Source organism: Cydia fagiglandana, chromosome 2 (genome assembly GCF_963556715.1).
Source record: "Cydia fagiglandana chromosome 2, ilCydFagi1.1, whole genome shotgun sequence".
Lineage (NCBI taxonomy): Eukaryota > Metazoa > Arthropoda > Insecta > Lepidoptera > Tortricidae > Cydia > Cydia fagiglandana.
The window spans coordinates 21,555,442-21,577,394 of record NC_085933.1 but is presented as its reverse complement, the minus strand read 5'-3'; the positions used below and the strand labels follow the sequence as shown (position 1 = coordinate 21,577,394).

Below are 21,953 nucleotides of genomic sequence, written 5' to 3'. Positions count from 1 at the left end.
TTCTAATAACTGGATCGTATTAACTTCGTGCGTAGACCAAGGGAAGGGAAGAGCTGAAAAACAAAACAGGAGATTGGTCTTTGAATTTTTATATACGGAGTATATATATAGTAGTGTACCCTATGATGGGCGTGGAACCAGTAATGGGACAAAAAACCACAAATCCTGTAAAATAAGTGTCTAAAAGTAGTTTATAAACACTGCCTGTATATTATCATAAATAAGAGTCCTAGAGCTGTTTCAGTTTAAATTTTTATTAAATTTGGTTGTTTTTTAAGAAATTGGCGTCAACCCAAAAGTTGTCGTGTCACTGAAAAAAAATACCACTACGAATTCTTAACAACTTCGCTAAGAGAGGTGAGTTAATTTATTAAATTTTAATTAATTAATACTTGATGAAAACTAGAATGTGTTTTGTTAATTGCATTTACCATGAGATAAGGTATACAACATACTATGTTGTGACTCCACAGATGTAAAAAAATAGTGGTATTTGACCCAATCCCATTATAGGAGCTGTAAAACTGCATACCTCCTATAATGGGACAATTTACATAATGATGCTTGCCATGCCATCATTTCATGTTTAAACAATACAGAAGTAAAATGTAGTTACGAAATATGTCAACCAGGAGGTATGCTCGGACTTCGGATAAATTAATATCGTTTTTTAGTGTGGGTCAAATCTTGGTAGCCGAGTTTGAGCCACTTTCCCGTTTTCCGATTGAGTTGAAATTTTGTATTCGTAATTAAATATGCAAATCGGATAATAATGCAATATTATGATAACATGGACCAGATCTGATGACCTATTTCAATATTTTATACTGATAGAGCAGTGTCCATTACTGGGAGGCCCATTACTGGAGCTTTGGTGTCCATGACTGGAGAAAAATAGCATAGTTTTAATTTGTTAAGTATGTGGAAACTCATTGCAGTATCTTTGATACAACACGCCTGAAACATGAAAGACGGGTAGGACTTTCATCTTTCAATACGCTAAGCGGCAGACCATTCACATGTATTAGGGAAATATCACAAATACTCCAAATTCCCTCTTAAATGTCCCATGACTGGTGCTGTTACTATAATATAGTTTAGTTCCTTACAAAAAAAGCTTAATTAACGGGCTTCGGGCTTTCATGAAATGGGATCATAATATTCGATTAAACTTTAAAATTTGATAGACCTATATATATTTATAGTGACATTGCAAAATTGTGGCGCTATCAAGTTAGTCTGATTATGATAGAGTTAGGATATGCCGTTAAAAAACCGAATAGTCTCAATTAATTGTTGCTAAATGTATAACCAGAGCCTGAAGAAGAAGTTTTTATACAACATTAAAAACATCTTCGGCAATTTATTTGAAGTGAAAATAACATTGACGAAAATTAGAAAGAAAGTGATCTAAAGAAATCACAAACATTAGCAGTGCAAATCTGCTTTACCACCCATTGGAATACCAGAGGGGTTTTGATTATGCCGAGTTCAGATTTTCTTCTGCCGCGTCTATACATTCTCAAACCTAACAAACTCTTTATGGCATTTATAGATTACTCATTTGTATCCGACGTCGATGGGGACAATATAGTCGTTCTGTCCTCTCCATACGTTCAACTGTTGTTGCAAACTTATGTGCGATAAATTCACTTGCAATAACAGTGCCAATCGCGCTGAAGGGTTATCGTGGACTTCAATCAGGTAATAATGTTTCGAAAGATTTGGTAAAGACTATCCTATAGAAGCGTGTATATTGTATAGGTACATATATAATAATATAGATAAATATTTTTTTTAAACGCGATTGTATTAGTGCGTTATTTACGTATCTCCCCGAATTATTTATATTACTGAATTGATTAATTACTGAGGTGTCGATAATTCATTTCATTTCATTTATTCCGTTATAAAACATAATTTCAAATGGCATATTCAAACCGATATACTCGTACAGAATCATTGTCTTTATACTTATAGAGTTTAAGTTAGTAAAATAACTATAGTTATAATAATAAGTTTCATTGAACAACTTTCTACGTTGAAATCTTATCCAAACAGCCGGACTTTCATTTCTTTTTTTCATTTATTGTAGTAAAAATGTTACTACCTGAAAGAGTTCATTTGCTCAACTCTTTAGTGATTTATTAATGGGTTTTTATGCCTACATTGCATAAAAGTTATCATCCTTTTCTCGTTATTACTCAGTTTCCTTCCGTTATCTATCAAGCGGTAGGCGAGAGAAAATATACAATAAGTAGGTACCTTTTCTAAATACCCGTATATTTACGAGTGCCTATAAGAAAAGCTTTACAGTACCTAATTGCTTCAATCAAATTTTTCAGTAAGTACCAAACAAAAGCGCAATCAGATGACGCAAGCCGACAATCATCTAATGAAATAATGGTGCAAAACAATTTAAACGTAGTTTTCTTAATAATAAACTTTATTAGTGTATACAAACTTAATACCTACAAACAAAAATGATACTTAAAACATAATTAAATAACTAACCTACAAAACTTAAAAACTAAATCTAAAAATAAATAAAACTAATCTAAAAATAAATAATTACAAACTATCCTGCGGAATGGTGCCGTAGATGCTGGCAGCATTTCCCCGCTGTATCGCAATACTTATTCTTTGTGCGAGGAAGCTGCCAGCTCTACGATCACCAGTGGCGTCTGCTATCCTTTTGGATAAATCCTTAAATAGTGTAGACGCGGTCGGACCCCACGGGCCAAGGGTCTCGACACCGAAGGGTACGAAATAGTATTCGGGGCCGAGACCCCTATATTTGTTCTTTTTTAATTTTTCGGCCGCCTCTGCCGCCGCGCCGGCTTTTGCAATAGTGCCGTGGAGATGAGACGGGGCTAGGGTGTCCACACAGGTGGCGTCCCACACCAGCACCCGTCCCATCTTCCACGGAATTAGTGACATTCCGTCCGGTCTCTTACCATCATCTCTTACAATACCAGGAGGCTCGAGAAGAGCTGGTACGTTGACGCTGGCAAGAGACCGGCGGAGAATATCATTAAGCGCGGCGTGTCTAGAGAAGCGGCCGGCGCTCCTTTGGCAGGAGAGCCCGTGGTGTCCGAGGGCGTCTACGTCAGTGCCGCAGGGGCACCTATGTGGAGCACAGACCCGGACGCCGAGTCGCAGGCAGGCCGCAACGCGCAGAGTGTGCGGTTCCAGGAAAGTGCCGGTTTTCTTTAGATTGGAGATGATCGCGCCAATTGCCATTGGCACTATTCCGCTATTTGCCAGTCTGTTGAACTTTAAAATAATCATAGATACCGATTCTGTTTTAAATGTTTGATTTAGTTTTAATTTTATTTCGATAGGACCTTGGTCTTGAACACCAATCAGAGCGGCTCAAGCGATGGCTAAAAGAAATAAGCGATTCAAGAGTCGTCTCATAGGGCATTTCTCTCGCACATATCGGTGCGCGTGAGATATCAACTCATAGGGCAATACAGATATCGGTGCGCGTGAGATGCCAGATAACACGACTCAAAATCGTATCAAAACGAGATGAAAACTATATCAAATTGTTAAAACAGAATCAGCCTCTTGATTAATTCGATACTTCTGACCTGGTTAATTTATTTCATTGTGGTATCAAATGAAAACTTTGTTGGTTGGTCAGAAATTTTGAATACATTGGCTTATTGTTTGACACTTCATCACTTAACACACTTACTACTAGAAATACTAAAAATTCATTTCTAAAAACAGAAAATACTATGTACTCTTCTTCTGTGGCCTCGCTCTTCTAACTTTTAAACCAGGTGTAAAAAATAATAAAGAAAATGTAGCTTGATATATATTTCCACGAAAATTGATCATGTTCATCAAATAATTAAAGAATATCTCCATATATAAATATATCTCTTTTTATTTAAGTAAATCCTGCGCACAGGAAGCTATCACATTCAACCCATTCTGCACATTCGCAACAGTTGGTTTCAAACTTGCAAATAACTGCACTAAAACGGCACCTTTAAATTAGACGCCCGTTACCATTTCCTTATTACCGGCACTTAAGGTTCAATTTTAAAGGCATCTCGTTTTTTTCTCGAAGCTCGTCGGGGCGTTTGATCCGTTGCAATTACAGTTTTACTGCATCGTAAACACAGAACAAAATGGCGCAGGTATGCCCATTGTTGCCGCGGTTTCAAGACCTTTATTGTTTTTTTAATTAGTTTTTTTTAACTATAGTAGGATAGACGTGGGTTACCGGTTAGTGAACGTTTTTTTAAAACTTAGGTTAGTTATTATTATTTATAATATTTTTATGTGTAATTACAATAGCAATTTTTTCGGCTATTGCTATCTAAGTATGTATATTATTTGTATAAAAAGTAGTTTGGGCATTTGGGGAGGTATTTTTAGTTTTTAGACTCAACCCGCCTCTTACCTAAGCATTAGTAGTTCTTAAGCCGTACTTAATTCTACAATTTCTACATTGTAGACGTATCTCGGCTATCATACTGAGTAGACTTAACATAAACATCATATTTACTGGCAATAAACTAAATCAACGTAACCACCAACGACCACATTTACGGCCATTCGTCCGATCAAGAAAGTCAATTCAGTAAACAAGCGCGTCATATATTAGCGCATTTACTCGTACCTTACCAGACGCAAGCTCGCAAATCTTACAATTGATGAGTTCATAAATAAAAATTATTTTTTATCTCCTACCATTGTGTAGGAGGGGATATAAATAATTCCTTGACATTATAGTCGTGATTGCAACGACATTTCACGGTGGTTTGTCGTGGTAAGGGCTTGCAGCAATGCATTCGCCCTCCAATACGACCCTTCCCCTTACGCGAATCCTATGGAATACTTACGAGCGCTTGGAGCAAGCCAGTCTGGTTTTGTGTTCCCATGCGCGCGGATCGCGGGCGCGCACGTACCGGCCAACTATCCAAAATATTTCCGAATTCGAAATTTGAAAACCAAACGCTCACTGTTACTGGTTTATTTTCTAATCGCGGCTGATTTAGAAGAAAGTTTACTTTTGCATTTTAAAGTGTTTTGAACTTTTCGGAAAGTTTTTAAAAGTTTTATTTTGTTTTTTTACAAGGATTGGAAATGTTTTAGTGATTACATTGTTATGTTATCGTTTTTGTGCTTTATGTTGTGTTGTTGCAGTTATGTTTTGAATTTTCGTTAGTGTTTTGTTCATTTGCGGTGGTTTGTGAGTGTTTGACTGTTGAGGAGGATTGTAGTTTGTCACAATGGAGCTATTTTGGAAAGTGCTGAGCTTTCAACTATTATTAGCACAGGCTCAGGCGAACTGGTGGTAAGTAGCCTTAGACTAAAAAAGGTAAAAAACTCTTATTGCCGGTCTCTTGGCTGTAAACTGTATAAATCGCTTTATTTTACTGCTTACCAGCTAAAAGGCTCACGATTTAGAATAGCTGTTTCCCTTTTTTTTTCTATAGAATGTAGAGATTTTATTATTATTTGCGTATGTGACAAATAAACTTATAGTTATAGAAAATAATACTTAACCTACGCAAGTGGAAAAACGAATGGCGTGGCGGTAAAACATATAGATATAGGTATTAGTTATTAAACCGTGTAGTATTTATAATATTTTTTTTATTGGAGTGCAATAAGGTGAAATTAAAAAGGAAATTATGAAAACCGGAACAAATACATAATATATGAGCGTTTTCACAAATCGTTGTTGGTGACGTATGTGGAATTCCACTTTGGGAAATATTTTAAATTATTTTATGGTGTAGCTGATTAGATAGTTTATTGTTTGAGGTGCATAAAAATACTAAATTTATTGAGATATATTAACAATTCCAGTAAATAATCGCAATTAATCTCGTGTCAGGCTAGGTCAAGGTTCCATTACGTCACTGATTTTGCGATTGATAAAAAAAATACAGGAAGGGTTAAAGTGTTTTAATTTTTGTTCATCAAAATATAAACAAAAGAATCTTTCAAAAAAAAATATAAACGTCTTCTAAATAAAACAAAACAACCCCGTTTTTATCAAAAAACTTTCCCTTACGCTACTTTTCAGTACTTTTTACTATATATTATTGTCTACAGCTTGACAAATGACTAATATTTTAGTGAAATATTAATAAATCTCTGATACATAATAAAGTTAAATAACTTTTATAAATTAACATCTTAAAATCGTTAGAATATTGTATATAATATCTTAAGAAATACATCACAGCCATAGCAGGACATATTAGGCCAGTCGGCCCAGTGGCGTAAGCTAGAACACAAAATGGCGTTTAGGAACTATAAGGCAATGTTCATACTGCTTTGCATTTTCAAAAAATAAAGTAAACTACCAGAATTATTTTATTTGTGACCACCTCCACAGCTCCGATGTTATGATGGTGACTGTACATCTTGTAATTTTACATTGTACAGTGGGTCTGACGAGGTTATAATACGCACACAATATATAAATTTATTACCTTTAGCAAATTAGCTTCGTTATGAAACGACCCTAAGAATTCCATTACGTCACTTTTTATTTCCATTCACGCTATGGTGGCGTAATGGAGGTAACGTATTAACGACAACGCAACATTAAAATGTAAATTGCAAATGATCTATTAGATCTTCAATTGAATGTGTTATTTATTCGGAATAACGAATAAATAACAAGTTCAACAAATTAAAAAGTTTTAAGTAGAGGATTATCTAACCTTATTAAAATCAGGCGTCGTATTGGAAGTTTTGTTTTTGACTGAATGCCACGCGACCACTCTAAACTCATAATGCGCATCAACTGCCGTAGTTTTCAACAAAATGGCGGCTGCTATTGCCTTGAAATGTTGCCTTAATTCAAAATCAGATCGTATTTGTTTAAAAAAATGTTGCCAAGCCTTTAAAACTGCGGTGGCGTAGTATGGAAATTCCGCTGTACGCTATTCTGCAGGACAGGACAAAATACGTTGTTTTTAATTAAATTTGTACTGTACTACTCGAGTTTAAGGTTGAGAATTGAGGATTAGTTTATTGTTGATCAGAAAAATAGCCGTTACTTTGAAATAGTCTTGGAATAATTTTTTTTTTCTTACTCTGATCTTTGCCTGGATAGTATGGGACACGTCAAAATTGGACTACTTTTTTAAGGTTTTTCGGTTTTATTTAAAATTTTGCAATGCTAAATGCGTTATTCTAGGACCAATAAAAAGCCTAATGAGTTGTTTAATTGAAAAGTATAACATTTTATCATACGTCTGGGTAATATTCAAGAAAATAGCTAAGGAAGTCATGGGACACGACTTTTTCGTATGTACAACGATTTGTGAAAACGCCCACATGTCACGCCATTAGTAAATTGAAAATTTTGGTTTTTAAAACCATAATTCTGTATAAAAATTTTCAAACTTAATAAAATAACAGTAATTTTAATTAATTCAATTTAGTCTTTGCAATTGAATATACAGTAGAACCCGCTTAAGACGATTCTGAGGGGACCTAGCAAAACAAGCGTCTTAAACGGGAAATCGTATTAAACGTGAAAAAAAACTAGTACTATTTCATGTCAAACACCGTAGCGGTGATAATGAGCGAATGATATCTAGGTAAGTGTAGGTAGATATAAGTTCACACGCGGTTATTAATATAGGAACACTAACGATAGGCTCAACTAGAAAGTCGTGTAGTAGTAATTGCAAATAAAAATCTGGAAGCGATAGCTGGCACTCCGTGGTCCATAACCGTCAAGCAGATGGCATAGCATTCTCTGATAATGACCCGACAAAAGATATTAGTAAAACAAAAAACCTAAGGTAGGTAATAAACACATTAAAAAATGTTGGCTAACGGCGTATTGCATAACAATACGGCCGTACGACGGTTATGTCAATAAAACAAACGTGCAGATGGTGTGTAACGGGAATTTTAGATGGCGTATTAAACGGGACGCGAGTTGTATTAACCGTGAAAAAATGTATGAAAACAGGCCTAAAGATGCAGGGACCGGCGTAAAATGGCGTATTATGCGGGAAATCGTATTAAACGTGATCGTATTAAGCGGGTTCTACTGTAATTAAACAAACAAAATCACAGAGTTTTCAATATACCTAAATTGCGAAGTTTTTCCCTGGAACCGGATACTTTTGGTCAGTCCTAAGTCTTCCGGCTATTTGTCACAAGGGATTACAGTGTTTCAATTAGGAAGGGTTATACATATACCTACTGGAATGCTTTATTTTTAATATAAATATTTACTGAAAATGTTATAAATGTTTACACTTGCTTTAAATTTGGTAAACTACCAAGTTATTCTACACATTTAATATGTAACTTTACTTACCGGCATTGTTTCCAAGTAAGGTATGTTGGGATAAGTGCGGATCTGGAATATATACGGATAATTCAGTTATCTATAAAACTAAGCGTTCTTTTCGTTTGAATGGTTCACCCAGTTCCAGTCCAAGTTTAAATTAGTTACCTTAGATTAAACGTTTTTCATTTTAAGACTACCTTTTGATTAATTATGACCTAAATGATGTAAATTTTATGCTAGGGTGAAAAAGAAGGCCCTTAGGCCTGTCCTAGGTGCTTTTACCTTAGGAGGTACAGACAGCATGTAGATAATATGGTAATTTGATTGTTTTCTGACTGTACATGTGTGCAAAAGTAAGTTTTCTATCTGGCCCGCGTAGACAGCTGTTTAAACCAGATTATCTCTAAGGCTAAATCAATTTCGATGCAAATTTGAGATAGATCCGATCGGTACGGGTTTGGTTGGAATTTTGACGCTAACTGGCAAATAAATTAGGTTTAACCAACAAGATATAAAATTAGAGCGCGTATTCAATAACTGAAAATAATATACCAATTTAATTTTGTCATAAGTTTGTCGCGTTCTCCTTGTAGTCTTGAGCGATTCTCTTCTACTTTAAATTAATAAATACTATATATAGAATAAGTACCTACTTTAAATTAGTGTCATATTTTAAATTTCCTAATATTGTTGCATCTGTTTAATGCTTAACGGCCTACGCAATTTGAATCAAAGGGCCTACCTAGAGCGGAGTTTGATCAAAATTATAACAAGCAAATAATTCAGTACTTAATTTGGCATCGTTTTTCTAAAGTTAAGTAATAAGGCGCGTCCCACACTGTCTGAAAATAAAGGTTAGATAAAAGTTAGAATATCTATGGTTAGGTACGGAATAAATTCAAAATAAATTCCTCCTCTTCACCTCTGAATTAATACCGTGGCAATAGTCTGTTTCTTAATTTCAGCCGTGCGCGATGGGCCTATAATTCTTTTTTTTGTCACACATATGTATTTTTTATTGGAAACTTATTAAATTTCGTTATTAATAATCTAGTATATAGTAGTAAATATTTATCCAAGAAATTACATCGGTAATAATATATTGTAAGGTAAGCTTTTCCTAGGCGTTTTAAATACATACATATATGTATAATATGTAGCTTAGACGTTTGTTAAGTTTTATAAAGGGAGACTTTGAATAAATTATTCTCGATATATTTTTTAATTTCACCGATGTTTTTTGTCCGTTGCGCTCTTAGCTCTTAGCGGGCAACGCGGGTAGTCAAACTTATTTATAACCCAGCCTAGAAGTTACGGGCACAAAATAACTTTTGCTTTGTTTACCCCTTTAGTAAACATGAACGTTTAATTCTATGCCTAACTATAACACATTGAAAAGTGACATTACATTGACAACATGTAGGTAAACAAATATTGTAAAGAAGGTACTAAATAGGCAACCATACACCATACCCAAAGGAAAAATACACCTAATCTTACGCAGTAAAAAATCGGGCGTAATTTTATTTATTTATTATTCCTAATTATGTATAACTAAGTCAGATGTTGTAGGTATACCTACTGTTGAAATTACCAGCAACTATTTTACAAAAGGTAAAAATTAAAGATACAAAGTCTACGTCTATTAGCACCAAAAAGGTCTACTTATACATAATTAGCCATTAAACAAAAAGGATACAATTTAAATTGCATTTCTACAAAAACAATACACAATGTGCAATAAAAAATGTTGCATGCATAGTTCTCGAGCCGAGTACTTACGGCACTCCCACGCATCCGAAACCATATTGCAATTATCTCGACATTTTGTCCCTTCACCTTCTTCACAGTAGACATTTTATGAACAGCATGGAAATGTTTTCGTTTTTATATAACGTTTATGATCAGAAGACCATAGAATCGTAGAAAATACATACTTATACCTATATTACTTATCAGAGTTAGACCAAGAAAAGTCTGCAGCAATTTTGATAGCCACACAGTACAAGTGTTATTTATACGTCATAATTTCATAGACGTTTGACGTTTAAAATAACACTTGCACTGCGTGGGCTTTCAAAACCGCTGTAGACTTTTCTTGGACTAACTCTATCTGCACATACACGGTCACTCAATATGATAGTTGCTACGGACCTCATACTATTGTCACTGTGACAGCCATGTGACAGCGTACGATATGGTGCTAAAATTATTAAAATAATTCTTTGACTGTACATAAACAAATAATTCAAATAATGCACCGACGTCTAATAACAACATTCAGATAATCTTATAATCTTTAAGTGTGTGCCCGTGAAACTTTGAATTTGCTCTGTGATTGCCTTAAGTGGGGAGGGAGATAAAAGAGGGTTCTAAAGAATTCTAAAACAAAATGCCCGAATGCCAAATTTACTATCATAAGTGCGTATTATAAGGTAGAGAGTTATTAGTAAAAATATTACCGCTCTTATTCGTAAACTGTTTCTAAGTCGTTTACTGTTTTGATACTTCTACGAATGATCAAGTAAGTATGGGATTTTATGCGACATTACCTGCATACTTAATTGTGCATCTCCTTTCTTGGCCGCATCATTAACTATTTAGAATTAATGCGAAATTGCCAATGGAAACTTTTCTTACTTTGCATATGTGGTGGTAAAAAATGTTTTAGTCATTTTTAACATAGATAAGTAACTAGGTACATACTTGTTTGCCGGTAAAATATCTTGCGTTTAGTTTATCCATAATCAAAACTATGTAATAAAAACAAGATATATACAGTGGTATATACTAAAATAAATTAATAACTAGCTTAAATCTAAAATAGGCTCTTGAGGCATTGTACCAAGGATGCTGGCGACATTTCCTCGCTGTATCGCAATGCTGATACCTTGTGCGATGTAGCCGCCATTGCGTTTAATTTAGATATAAATATTACAAACATTTGTTAATAACGTGAATTTTAGTAAACTAAATTCGAAGTATGAATAGGATTAGGTATCTAGGAAGCTAAAATTAATCTGATCTTCAAACCTTCAAATTTATTTACTCATATCAAATCCATGTAGGTACTAAATCTACATCGTAGATTTGGTCCAAAATACACAAATAAGTAAATAGACTGATGAATGCCGGCTAGGTAATCCTGTGGCCGATTCTGACTTAACCATTTGTTACGGTTTAGTCTTGATTTGATACGACCTTGATTCCTATTCGACAAGCGACGTTTGACGTATCGTGTTGATCTCCCGTTTATGTGGGAAAATACATTAGTTACCGAATACATACAATTTTAAAACTTGACATTAGCAATCTACAGTTAGGTGATAACCAAACCGAACCACCCCGAGTTCAGAGTTGAGTTTTGGTTGTACCAACTGATATTATCGAATCATTTGATAGAATCAACATGCAATAAAATCAACTGTTTGATGTGGATACGAAATCTGACAGTTGTACTTACATGTCGAATTCGCGCCCTTGGCAATAGTTAACGCTGATTGGTTCATGGGGTATGCAGCATCATTAGATCGCTAGCACTTATAGGTGTGCGTCAGATGCCCAGTGACAATCGTCAAGGTCTTATCAAAACAAGATTAAAGTCATAACAAAACGTTGAATTCGAATCGACGCCCCTATATTATAAATGTGGGGTACCTATTTATACAGAGTGAATTAGTTCTAGGAGTTCTGTTTTCAGTGGTTTCAGCTAATTGAATTCATTTATCAAGTGAGTGTCGGCAGGAACATTTATGACTAATGGCAGTTTAAAATGATTTTAGTGTTGCTTAGAAGTAGTACAGGATGATTCCAACTGTAGATTGATTTTAAAACACATAAAATTAATAATTACGTAAAAAAAATAGTATGATGGATGAACTTGCTGTAGGCTGAAGAAGGCCTTTAACGATTTTTTAACGTTTTAGAACAGGGGTCTTCAAACTTTTTTACCTGAAGGTCATATTGCACCTCAGAAACGTTTGCGCGGGCCACTCGCTTTAGGTGTCGGCGGGCCGGATTGGAACGCGTCGCGGGCCGGATTTAGAGACCCATGTTTTAGATAATTACATAAAATACCTGTAAAAAGCGTTGCACCGTAAAACCGCAACACAAACGCACGTGGTGTGACATCAACTCAACCGGTACTTAGCTTACAAGTCTCACAACACAACCGCCTAATTCACAGAGGAAGTGATCGCTCACTCGGAAGCTAATTATGTTTAACACCTTTCATTGTCCGTGGCGAATAAATTAAACACCCAAATTGAATAGCCAGTAGATAACCATCGATAGAATTGGCCTTACTAAAGACAAGTAAATAATAAGAACTGCTAAAATATGTATATCGCGGTTCACTTAATAAAAGTCAAAGCAAGCTAACTCTGCACGGACTTTTCAATGTCAAAGTATGGAAGTGTCACCATAAACTTATTTTTTTATGACAAGACGGACTCTAGTCTGTCGTAGGTGTCATTTAACACATTCACTGCCAAGAACACGTGTGTGTTCATTTTGTACTGAAAACCGAAACGCCCGGCACCGAAAGTGTTGAGCGACATCGTACTCTTTTCAGTCTAAATATCTTGTTTTCTTTTGTTTTGGTCTCCTTTTTAATACAAAGACAGCTACAATTACAAGCAATTATTTATTTTGAAATTAGACTTAACTTTTTGTGGAACTAGGTTAGGCAGTTTCTATTATCTACCCATCACTTATGTTATCCACTGGTAAAATGTACTAATTCAAATTGAATTTAACTTTATTTTCATCTTAGTGAATAAGATCACAGGCTTTTAATTTGAATGGATTTCGTTATCGAAATGTTTCCTTTTGTAACTAAGATTTGAAGTTTGGTAATGAGAGCTTAAATATAAATGGAGTAGGTACAGTTTTGTTTCGATGGTTTGATATCACGATCTGATAAAGTACCTACTTAATATGTATTAATTAAATAAACAAATTTATTTCCATTTTCTCTCTTCTCTCTTCCTCTTTAACATACATATTTATAAGATCTTAGAGCTATGAGGCTTAAAAGTGGTCACGTGTTTTCATTTGTAGTCTGCCTCTGTCGCACTCATGAAATGTTCATATACGTGCTGACTTTCCTTTTGAACACTTCCAAGTAAATTATCTTTAAGCGTAATGGTTCATTCTAGACCTGTGGAATTTTATTATCATTATAATTATACAGGGTGTTACTGGCCATCGGGCTTTAAATCCAGGGCTCGATTCTACTCGCTAAACTGAGCTAATTTTATTATGGCACCAACCCCGAAATCCCGAATTTTTTTTTCACTTTCTCATACATTTTGGCTGATCAGATGTCGACGTTTTCTATGGAAAAGCACAAAAAAAATCCCCGATTTTAGGGTTAGTACCATAGTAAAAGTAGCTCAATTTAGCGAGTAAAATCAAGCCCTGGAATTAAAGCCCCATGGTCAGACACAAACTGTATAATAGGTATGCATGTAGGGAGTTAATTTAGTTTACTTGGTATGTTAATCTAGGAACCTTTGCAAAGCCAACGGTGGAAAGCGAAACGGTCGCAGAAGCGTTTCATACAAATTTACAACCAATTTCATAAAGTGAATTCTGTAAGAGGTTGTTAGTTTGGGAGGTTACGAGACAGGCCATTGTCATTGTTCGCTTCAGTTCAGTTTACTTTCATGCTCAAATCTTACCGTTACGTGCAGTTTCAAATTGGATTTAGTTCCTTAGAAAATAATACTCAGTTTTGCTTGTACAATTATTATATGAGGTTTGGAAACGACATTTTAGGTACAACTTTTGGTTCTGCTAGACTTTCTCCGAAGCTTTTTGAAGTCCAAATGTAAAATTATAGTAAATATTATACAATGATGAAAAGTATTTAACCACCATTTAATTAACGCCTTGTCCATCGGGGACCAACTTGGCAACGCTGTAAGCGTAATGGGCACTATTGCACCCAGAAAACGAATGACGAATCTTTGATAATATAATGTATCTTTTTTCTGTTTATAGTTCGTTTTTTTTAGCATTAGAAATTAGGTAAACAATTTTGATGTGTCTTTTAATTGAAAACACATTTTAAAAATAAGTTACGGCAAATATGTAACAATTATGAATCTAATACGATCATTTATATTATTCTGCTTTCATAAGTAATAGTTTTTGATCTTTAAAAGGCGTTTTTCAATTAAAAGACATGTTAAGATCGCTTACCTTCTTGCAAGTTCTTTCTAATGCTAAAAAAATGAACTATAGTATTAGGTATAATTGTATTTTGGATATTTTAACTACTGACGTAAGAGGATGTTTTACATATTTTTATTACATGTACCTATCTGTATGTAGCATCGCAGCTTTCAAACGATTCTTCGTGTCCAGTCCTGTTTTTTATTTCTATCTGTTAAAACTGATTTTCGATTCACGTTAGCTTGCTGGATGGCGCTTCCTTAATTGTGTCAGAGCTTTTTAAATGATATCGTTTATATATATAAATATCGCCTACCTATTTATGTATACCTACCATCTATTAAATAAACAAGCAAGTAATAAAATAAATTCAAAAAGGATTATCGACATTTTTTAAAAGAGTTTCCTCTTATGATTACTTATTAATTTATATCCACGAAATTTAAGACAACTCTTTTTCTCTTTATGAACCTCAACGAAAATCTCTCGCTAATTTAACACGCACTACATTCCGACATAAAGGCAAAATCTATAAATAGTAAACAGCCGTATATTACGTTCAAAGACAAATGTCCGCAGATGGCCATAACGCGCCATTGAGTCTAAACGGACCGTCGAGTTATCACTTTACTCAGAACTTGTATACTGACGCATTTTGTAAAGGAAAAATGCGGTAATTATATAAGAAGCTCATAGGCACTTACATCTTTTTAACTTTAGAATTATCACTAGGTACCGCAAGTCTGTTAATTCCTAAGTGTACTTATCAGTGGCGGAGCGTACTTACATAGAACTCGGTTTCCACCGGCTTGCCTAATATTGAGTTGAGTGCTGTTTCTACGGCTCGTAAAGAAAAGTCAAATTAGCTTCAGCTTCCTTACAAATATTTTGATGCAGAGACCACTATGCACTGATTGATACGTACCGCACCTACAGGATGGCCAAAAAGTACGCTGAAAAAAATGTTTAGGAATAAATTTGCTACTAACATGTATTTTAAATATGTCATTAAAAATTAAAATAACAATCGTTTAATTAAAACTAAAATTAATAAGATCTTAGAATTCCGATTTCTCGATACCTAGCGCAGTTTCGCTGGCAGCAATACTGTCATCTAGGCTAATCGGTGGTCTTCTGAGCATATTCTTAATGCAAATGTCTGCGAATATCCAAGCCAAGGGAAGGGACGGGTATCGTAAACTACATTGCTTATTATATCTACTGGCTTGATAAACATCTCGGCGGATAATTACAACGTGAAATTTTACATGAACTAAACATTATCCAAGTAACATACATACGTATCTACGTGTGGTACCTACTAGTTTTCGTTGCTAAAATTGTTATACAGAGAAAATAAAGCGCCGCATTTCAATAAATCAATCGTGTTTTGTTTTTACTAAAGACTGTCTGTTAGAGAATGAAACGAATAAAATAAACGTATTTTTGACATGTGACATAAAACATATCTATCTTAAAGCGGCGCCAATAGTCCTATTGTGGAGTCTATGGTCACAAAATTAAATAGTCTCAACTCAACAAACTGACAGAGCGTTCATTTTAGTATTCGAGTGCTTGGCCAATGTTTGAGCCAACATCACCCCAAGTAAATAATGCATTCATAGGATGTCAAGGGGGCTAAGTATTTACTACTTTACTAATGCTTTCGTAGTTCCGCAAGATTTAAGCATTATTGAGGTATGGTGGTCCTTCTTGTTTCTTAAGTATGCGTGGCTAGCCTGAGTGAGACAGGTAATATTTGTAATACGTATTAAATTGCTGATCGGGTCGGGTTTGTTGAAGCTCCATTCATTTAGAATTCATCCAAAAAGTTGTATTGTTTGCTTGTGATAGAATAACGCTACGTCTTACGTAGGCGAACAACGCGCGAACGCGGCGCGGCGCGGCGCGGCGAAATCAATCCTTTGATGCCCATAGAAGTGTCCTACGTAAGCGATCTCGTTGCGAACGCGGTGCGGCGCGATTTGCACGCGAATGTCAGGCGGCGCGGCGCGGCGCGGCGCGGCGGCGGCCGCTTTCGCCGCGCCGCGCCGCGCCGCGTTCGCGCGTTGTTCGCCTACGTAAGACGTAGCGTAATTGTAATAATAAAATTATTTTTACGTGAGTCTCGTGATGCATTTCACAGAATAAGACAAATAAATTTGAAATTGTTGATTGCAATTGATTTAACAGATGTTTCATTAATCTTACAGGAATTACAAATTATTGATTGCTTTTGACAGGGGCGCCATCGCTAACCACTTCTTTTCCTCACTTTCCTTTACCTTATGATCACATGACGTATGCACTTATTTATTGAAAGTAATTGACGTATTTATTGTTCACCGAGGCTGAATATTATTGTTTATTTATTACCTACCTCCTTTGTGAAGAGTATTACGCACCCTACTAAAATATAACGCTAAATTAGAACAAGAGCGATTAATGCAGGCCATTGACGAGCCATCCAAATGGATGCCGTTACAATGGATTCATTCAAATGGACGGCATCCTAATATTAAACATTGTACGTTTTTGACATTCACGGACCGATTTTGGATTCATCATCATCATCATCATCTCAGCCTATATACGTCCCACTGCTGGGCACAGGCCTCCTCTCGAGCGCGAGAGGGCTTGGGCTATAGTCCCCACGCTAGCCCAATGCGGATTGGGGACTTCACATACACCTTTGAATTTCTTCGCAGATGTATGCAGGTTTCCTCACGATGTTTTCCTTCACCGAAAAGCGATTGGTAAATATCAAATGATATTTCGTACATAAGTTCCGAAAAACTCATTGGTACGAGCCGGGGTTTGAACCCGCGACCTCCGGATTGCAAGTCGCACGCTCTTACCGCTAGGCCACCAGCGATTTTGGATTGCAGCCACGCTATTTGGACTGTTGGAAGGCTCGTCAGTGGCCACCTTAAAGCATCCTGCTTGAAAAACCGAGATTGTCTATTTTTTCACTTTTCAAATGTACAATATTGTCTTCACCTGAAACCTTGAATTCAATCTATTGTATCTTTGTATGTAGATCCAAGTGTAGTCTAAACTGTAACTCGGTTCGTCAGCGTCACTGCCCCACGCTATCACACGGCGCAGCGTAACATGCAAATGCCCCCCGGCCATGAAATATACGGCCAATAAATAAACACGCCGAAAGGGGTGAAATTAAATATTCATATGGGGTTAGTGATGGGCCGTCGATGTCGACAGTCTAGAAACTTCCACATCGGCATTATGATAATCACTATTACCACTGCTCTTTACGAACATTATATATGTAGGTATAGTGGCAGGGTTTTTCTAGAAATCAGAAAATAGAGATATCTAGAGATTGTTATTCGATTTACATTAACCAGTGATATTTTTAAACGTATAAGCGGTTATCGCATAGTTCCTATAGGAACTTCGGATGGTAATATTTTATCAATTATCAAAATTAAAAGAAAAAAAAATTTGATTGATGTATTTTGTATTTGATTTTTATTATTTACCGTTAATTAACTAACTACCGTATTTACTTTTCGGGATTCGCTTTATTAAAAGTGTTTATTTCAATAAAAATACAAGTTTGCAAATAAAACTAAATCTAATCAAAGCTGTATTTATATCGTATAGAGTACCTATGGTGAAAGTATGATGTACGTTTCTCTTGTGTACTTTTTCCGTCCTAGTTTATTTCTTTCCCCAGAACTGTTTACGTTGGGATCGAAATCTCTCCCTATTGATAATCTACGTGAAAGATACTGAGCAGACTCTTTATTGGTTTTCTAAATTTAAAGCGGTTTCGTAGGTTCAAAGTGTTCCTAGTCTCAAAGTTTAATAAATGTAAGAAAGATCATTTGAAAATGTATATAATCAAATAATAAACAAACTTAATTATTTGAAATGACGGTTTGCACTTTTCTGCATTCTCGAGTTTACATTTTAATCATAAATGTAATATTAATTGAATTGATTTAGTTTAAAATAATATTATCACGTTACTACAGTTTAAACTGAATATCGTACGTAGGATATCGGTATCTTAGCATTATTTATGTTATAAAACTTGAACAAGATTTGTTCTGAATTAACAGCAAAAAAATGCAACAAAAATTTTCTAAGCCATCGATATCGATAATTAATTTGCCCATCACTGTGACAGTACAATATCGTAATAGGCAGGCTAAAGAGTGAGGCGACTTGTATAACATCACCAAATTAGCCAAACGATATGCACTCGCCCTAGGCGGCATCGGCAGGGCTGCCACAATGAACATTGTTATTTTAGTATTCTGCCACGTGACTGGGTAAACAAGATTAGAGTTGTGAACACGCTGTACTCATATTATTTTAATTACGTTTGCGTAGTATAGGTACGTAGTTTAATATTATCTTAGCAAGGATAGCAAGATGTAAGGATAGTTTTGGCAATTAAAACATGTCCTACATGTTGTACAATATTACTGAAATTATGCCTAGATTAGACAAGGTTTGTTATTAACTTATATTGTAAAGTCCTACAGGCATTTAAATTAGAATAACCTACTCTTTCGGCCTAAATAAATTATAACACCAGCTTAATTGTACCATTACATGGCACTGTCAGACTGATGTTATTTACGCAGGCCAGCAAAATATCAGATTATCAGACATTGGTAACTGCGAATTTGTTTTTAAATTGTAATGTTTTTTTTACCTAAAACAAACTTTGCAAGGTAAAAAAAGCTTGTAGTTAAAAAGTCGACTGCCAACCCTGATATAAACAAAATGTAAATGTTTTGTGACGCCTTTATAAATGATTTTATCCGCGTGTTTTGTGTGAAATATTGTGTTAGAAAATTGAATTGGACGCAATCTGTTCGAGAGCATGTGTCCTACGGTGCCTTGGTGTTACAAAGGCGTATGTGGTACCAGGGTTCTATGTAAATAGGATATTGTTTGAGTTTTGTTTGATGCGACATTAGGGACGCTTCGGAGGGGTTTTAGAAAATTGACACGAGTTGTGTGAGAGTGGACGGGTTTTAAGTGCATGTCAGAATAATCTGGAAAAATATGTTTTATTAAGATAAGTAATGTCTTATATTTTGTAGAGCACAACAATTTAAAACGAATTTATATTTACGTCATGCATTGTGCTAAAAACAGTTAATAACAATTTCTGAAGATGTATTTGTAACAGTCTCAAAGCGGAAGGGCAGTCGGATGGACAGAGAACAGGCGGACTTATCGCTAAAAACATGTAGATGTAGTGGTGTGACGAATATAACAATATGCTGCCACTTTAAGAAATTAATAACATTTTAAGTTACATGTATCACAATAGCTGAATTATTTTCATCACAGAATAATTTTATAGGCATCCTATTCGTAGGTATTATTAACAAAAATTATAGCCATCCTATTGTATTATAAGAGTGAATTGTAAAAAAAATGTACGTAATTAATTAAGCGCAGTTAAGAAGCTGTGATTAGTCTTAACTTAATTGATTCATTTGTGTTACGTAAATTGTATTATATTGTATTTATTATATTTAATTCGTACACATATAAGTCTATAGCATACGCTAACACACTTTCATGCGTCTAACTTAAACAGAAATGGCTTAACTGTGGTAACACAATGGAACCAATTAACTTTAGACTAATTACAGGTGCTTGACTATGTACATTTTTTTGCAATTCACTTATAACTAACCTAGTAAATAGCTATTAATAGCTTCAATGCTAATGTTCAAACAATAGACAATTAGGAAAGTAAACTAAGCAAAGTTTATGAGTGAATTAATTAATTGCTATATAAACCAGAAACCACAAGAATTTTAAATACTTAAATGAGAGTTTAACGTGACGCAAACAAAACCAGTTCAGTTAAACATAAATGTAATAAAGTTTTCAGAAACGTTTTCCTGAACTTTGAAAAGTAAACCCTTTTATTTGTTGAAAGGGGAAGTCGACAAGACGTTTCACTGAAAATATTAGCTGAAGAACTTTAAGTTTGTCTAGCTGTAGGTTTTGGGAGTTGATGTTTTAGTTATAAAGTTAATTGGGAGGTTAGGGGCAAGATCTTTGATTACAGAAATATTGTAATTGTAAACAGTAGGATTAATAATTTAACGTATTCGGGTTTGGTTTTGGCCAATACAGGATACAGTATCCTTAACTTTCTTGAATAGAAGGGTCAACTTTGTAGATGTGGGTACCTATTTTACTATGTCACAAAAATTGGTTTTATTTAACCGCTCTAAAATATAATACATTAATTTCATAAACATTATAGCCATTGAGCCATGAAATTGTATGCGTTTTCGACCCCCACTGTTTTCACGCTTGCTTCTATTTTACATAAATTTAAATGAAATACAATGTCGATTTTAGAAATAAATGGTTACGCTCTTTGAGCATGCAACCTAATTTAGGACAGGGTCCAGTGGGGTGGAATACTTTTGACTTTTAACCTAGTTAAAGGAAGAACTACTTAAATCGTATTTGATTTCCCTGTATAACCAGATCGCATACTTCGAAAGACTTTCCGACAAACGCTTGTCGGGAATAAAATACAAGGAATCTGGATCATTCAATCAGTTTACTTTTAAAAGGCCTTATATTTCCATCAAATGTATATTGATTAGCGACGTTTTACTCAGTTCCTAAAAGGACCTACATTCTTTACGTTCAAAGACACTTATTTCCTTTTAAGTTAAGCAGGCCAATGTTCCCGGTTGGCAGTAGGTATGTGGGGCCGATGAGAGTCACAGTTTCCGAGAAAGACGTGGGAATGGGAATTGTAGTGGTGTCTGATTGCTTCGCTGTTCCTCGTATGGACATATTCTTCTAATGACGAGAATATAGGTTAAACTACTCAATGATTGGCTCTTCATAGAACTGTCACTGGCTCCTATTTTTGAGGGGAAATCACGGCTGTCTTAAAATATGTAAGCTTGAAAAGGACAATCATTGGAGCTCAACTCATTTATTTAGTATATATAAATTTAGATTAGATTTAGATTTATTTATTTCATAATATTAAATTACAATATAAATTATTTTACACTAATCTATACGAATTTATATTATGATCGTCAAGTAGGGAAATAACAATTGATTATAACTATACAAATGTCAAGCAGTACACAATTTAAAAACCATTATTAGCAATCAATTAATTAACTAAATTGACATTGTGTAGCATATAGAGCATAATACTAACAATAGTTTATAAGTCATAGTCGTAAGTACTAACAAAAATGATCTTGGTCCTTAAATAAAAATTAATAATAAGAAAAAATGATGAATAAAATAAATAAATTATTATGAGTATGAGTATGAGTATGAGTATGAGTAACAATGTCAAATAATATAAAAAATTTAAAAACAATGTCAATATGGCTAAGATAAGCACGGATATCTCATAAGGATCGTCAAATTAAAATAGAATAAAATACATGAAATACAGGTCTCATAAAAAATTTAAGTACTACATTCAATT

The 21,953-nt window shown here is 34.8% G+C and overlaps 1 protein-coding gene across 1 annotated transcript in view; it reads left to right on the top strand.

The window, feature by feature from the left end:
- The first annotated feature begins 4,699 nt into the window (after positions 1-4,699).
- LOC134678683 (protein Wnt-4-like) overlaps positions 4,700-21,953 on the top strand; it is a 97,871-nt gene continuing 80,617 nt past the window's right edge. The window contains exon 1 of the mRNA XM_063537338.1: positions 4,700-5,317. Within this exon, the coding sequence (XP_063393408.1) occupies positions 5,253-5,317 (65 nt within the window). The 5' untranslated portion in view covers positions 4,700-5,252. The remainder of the gene's footprint in view (positions 5,318-21,953) is intronic.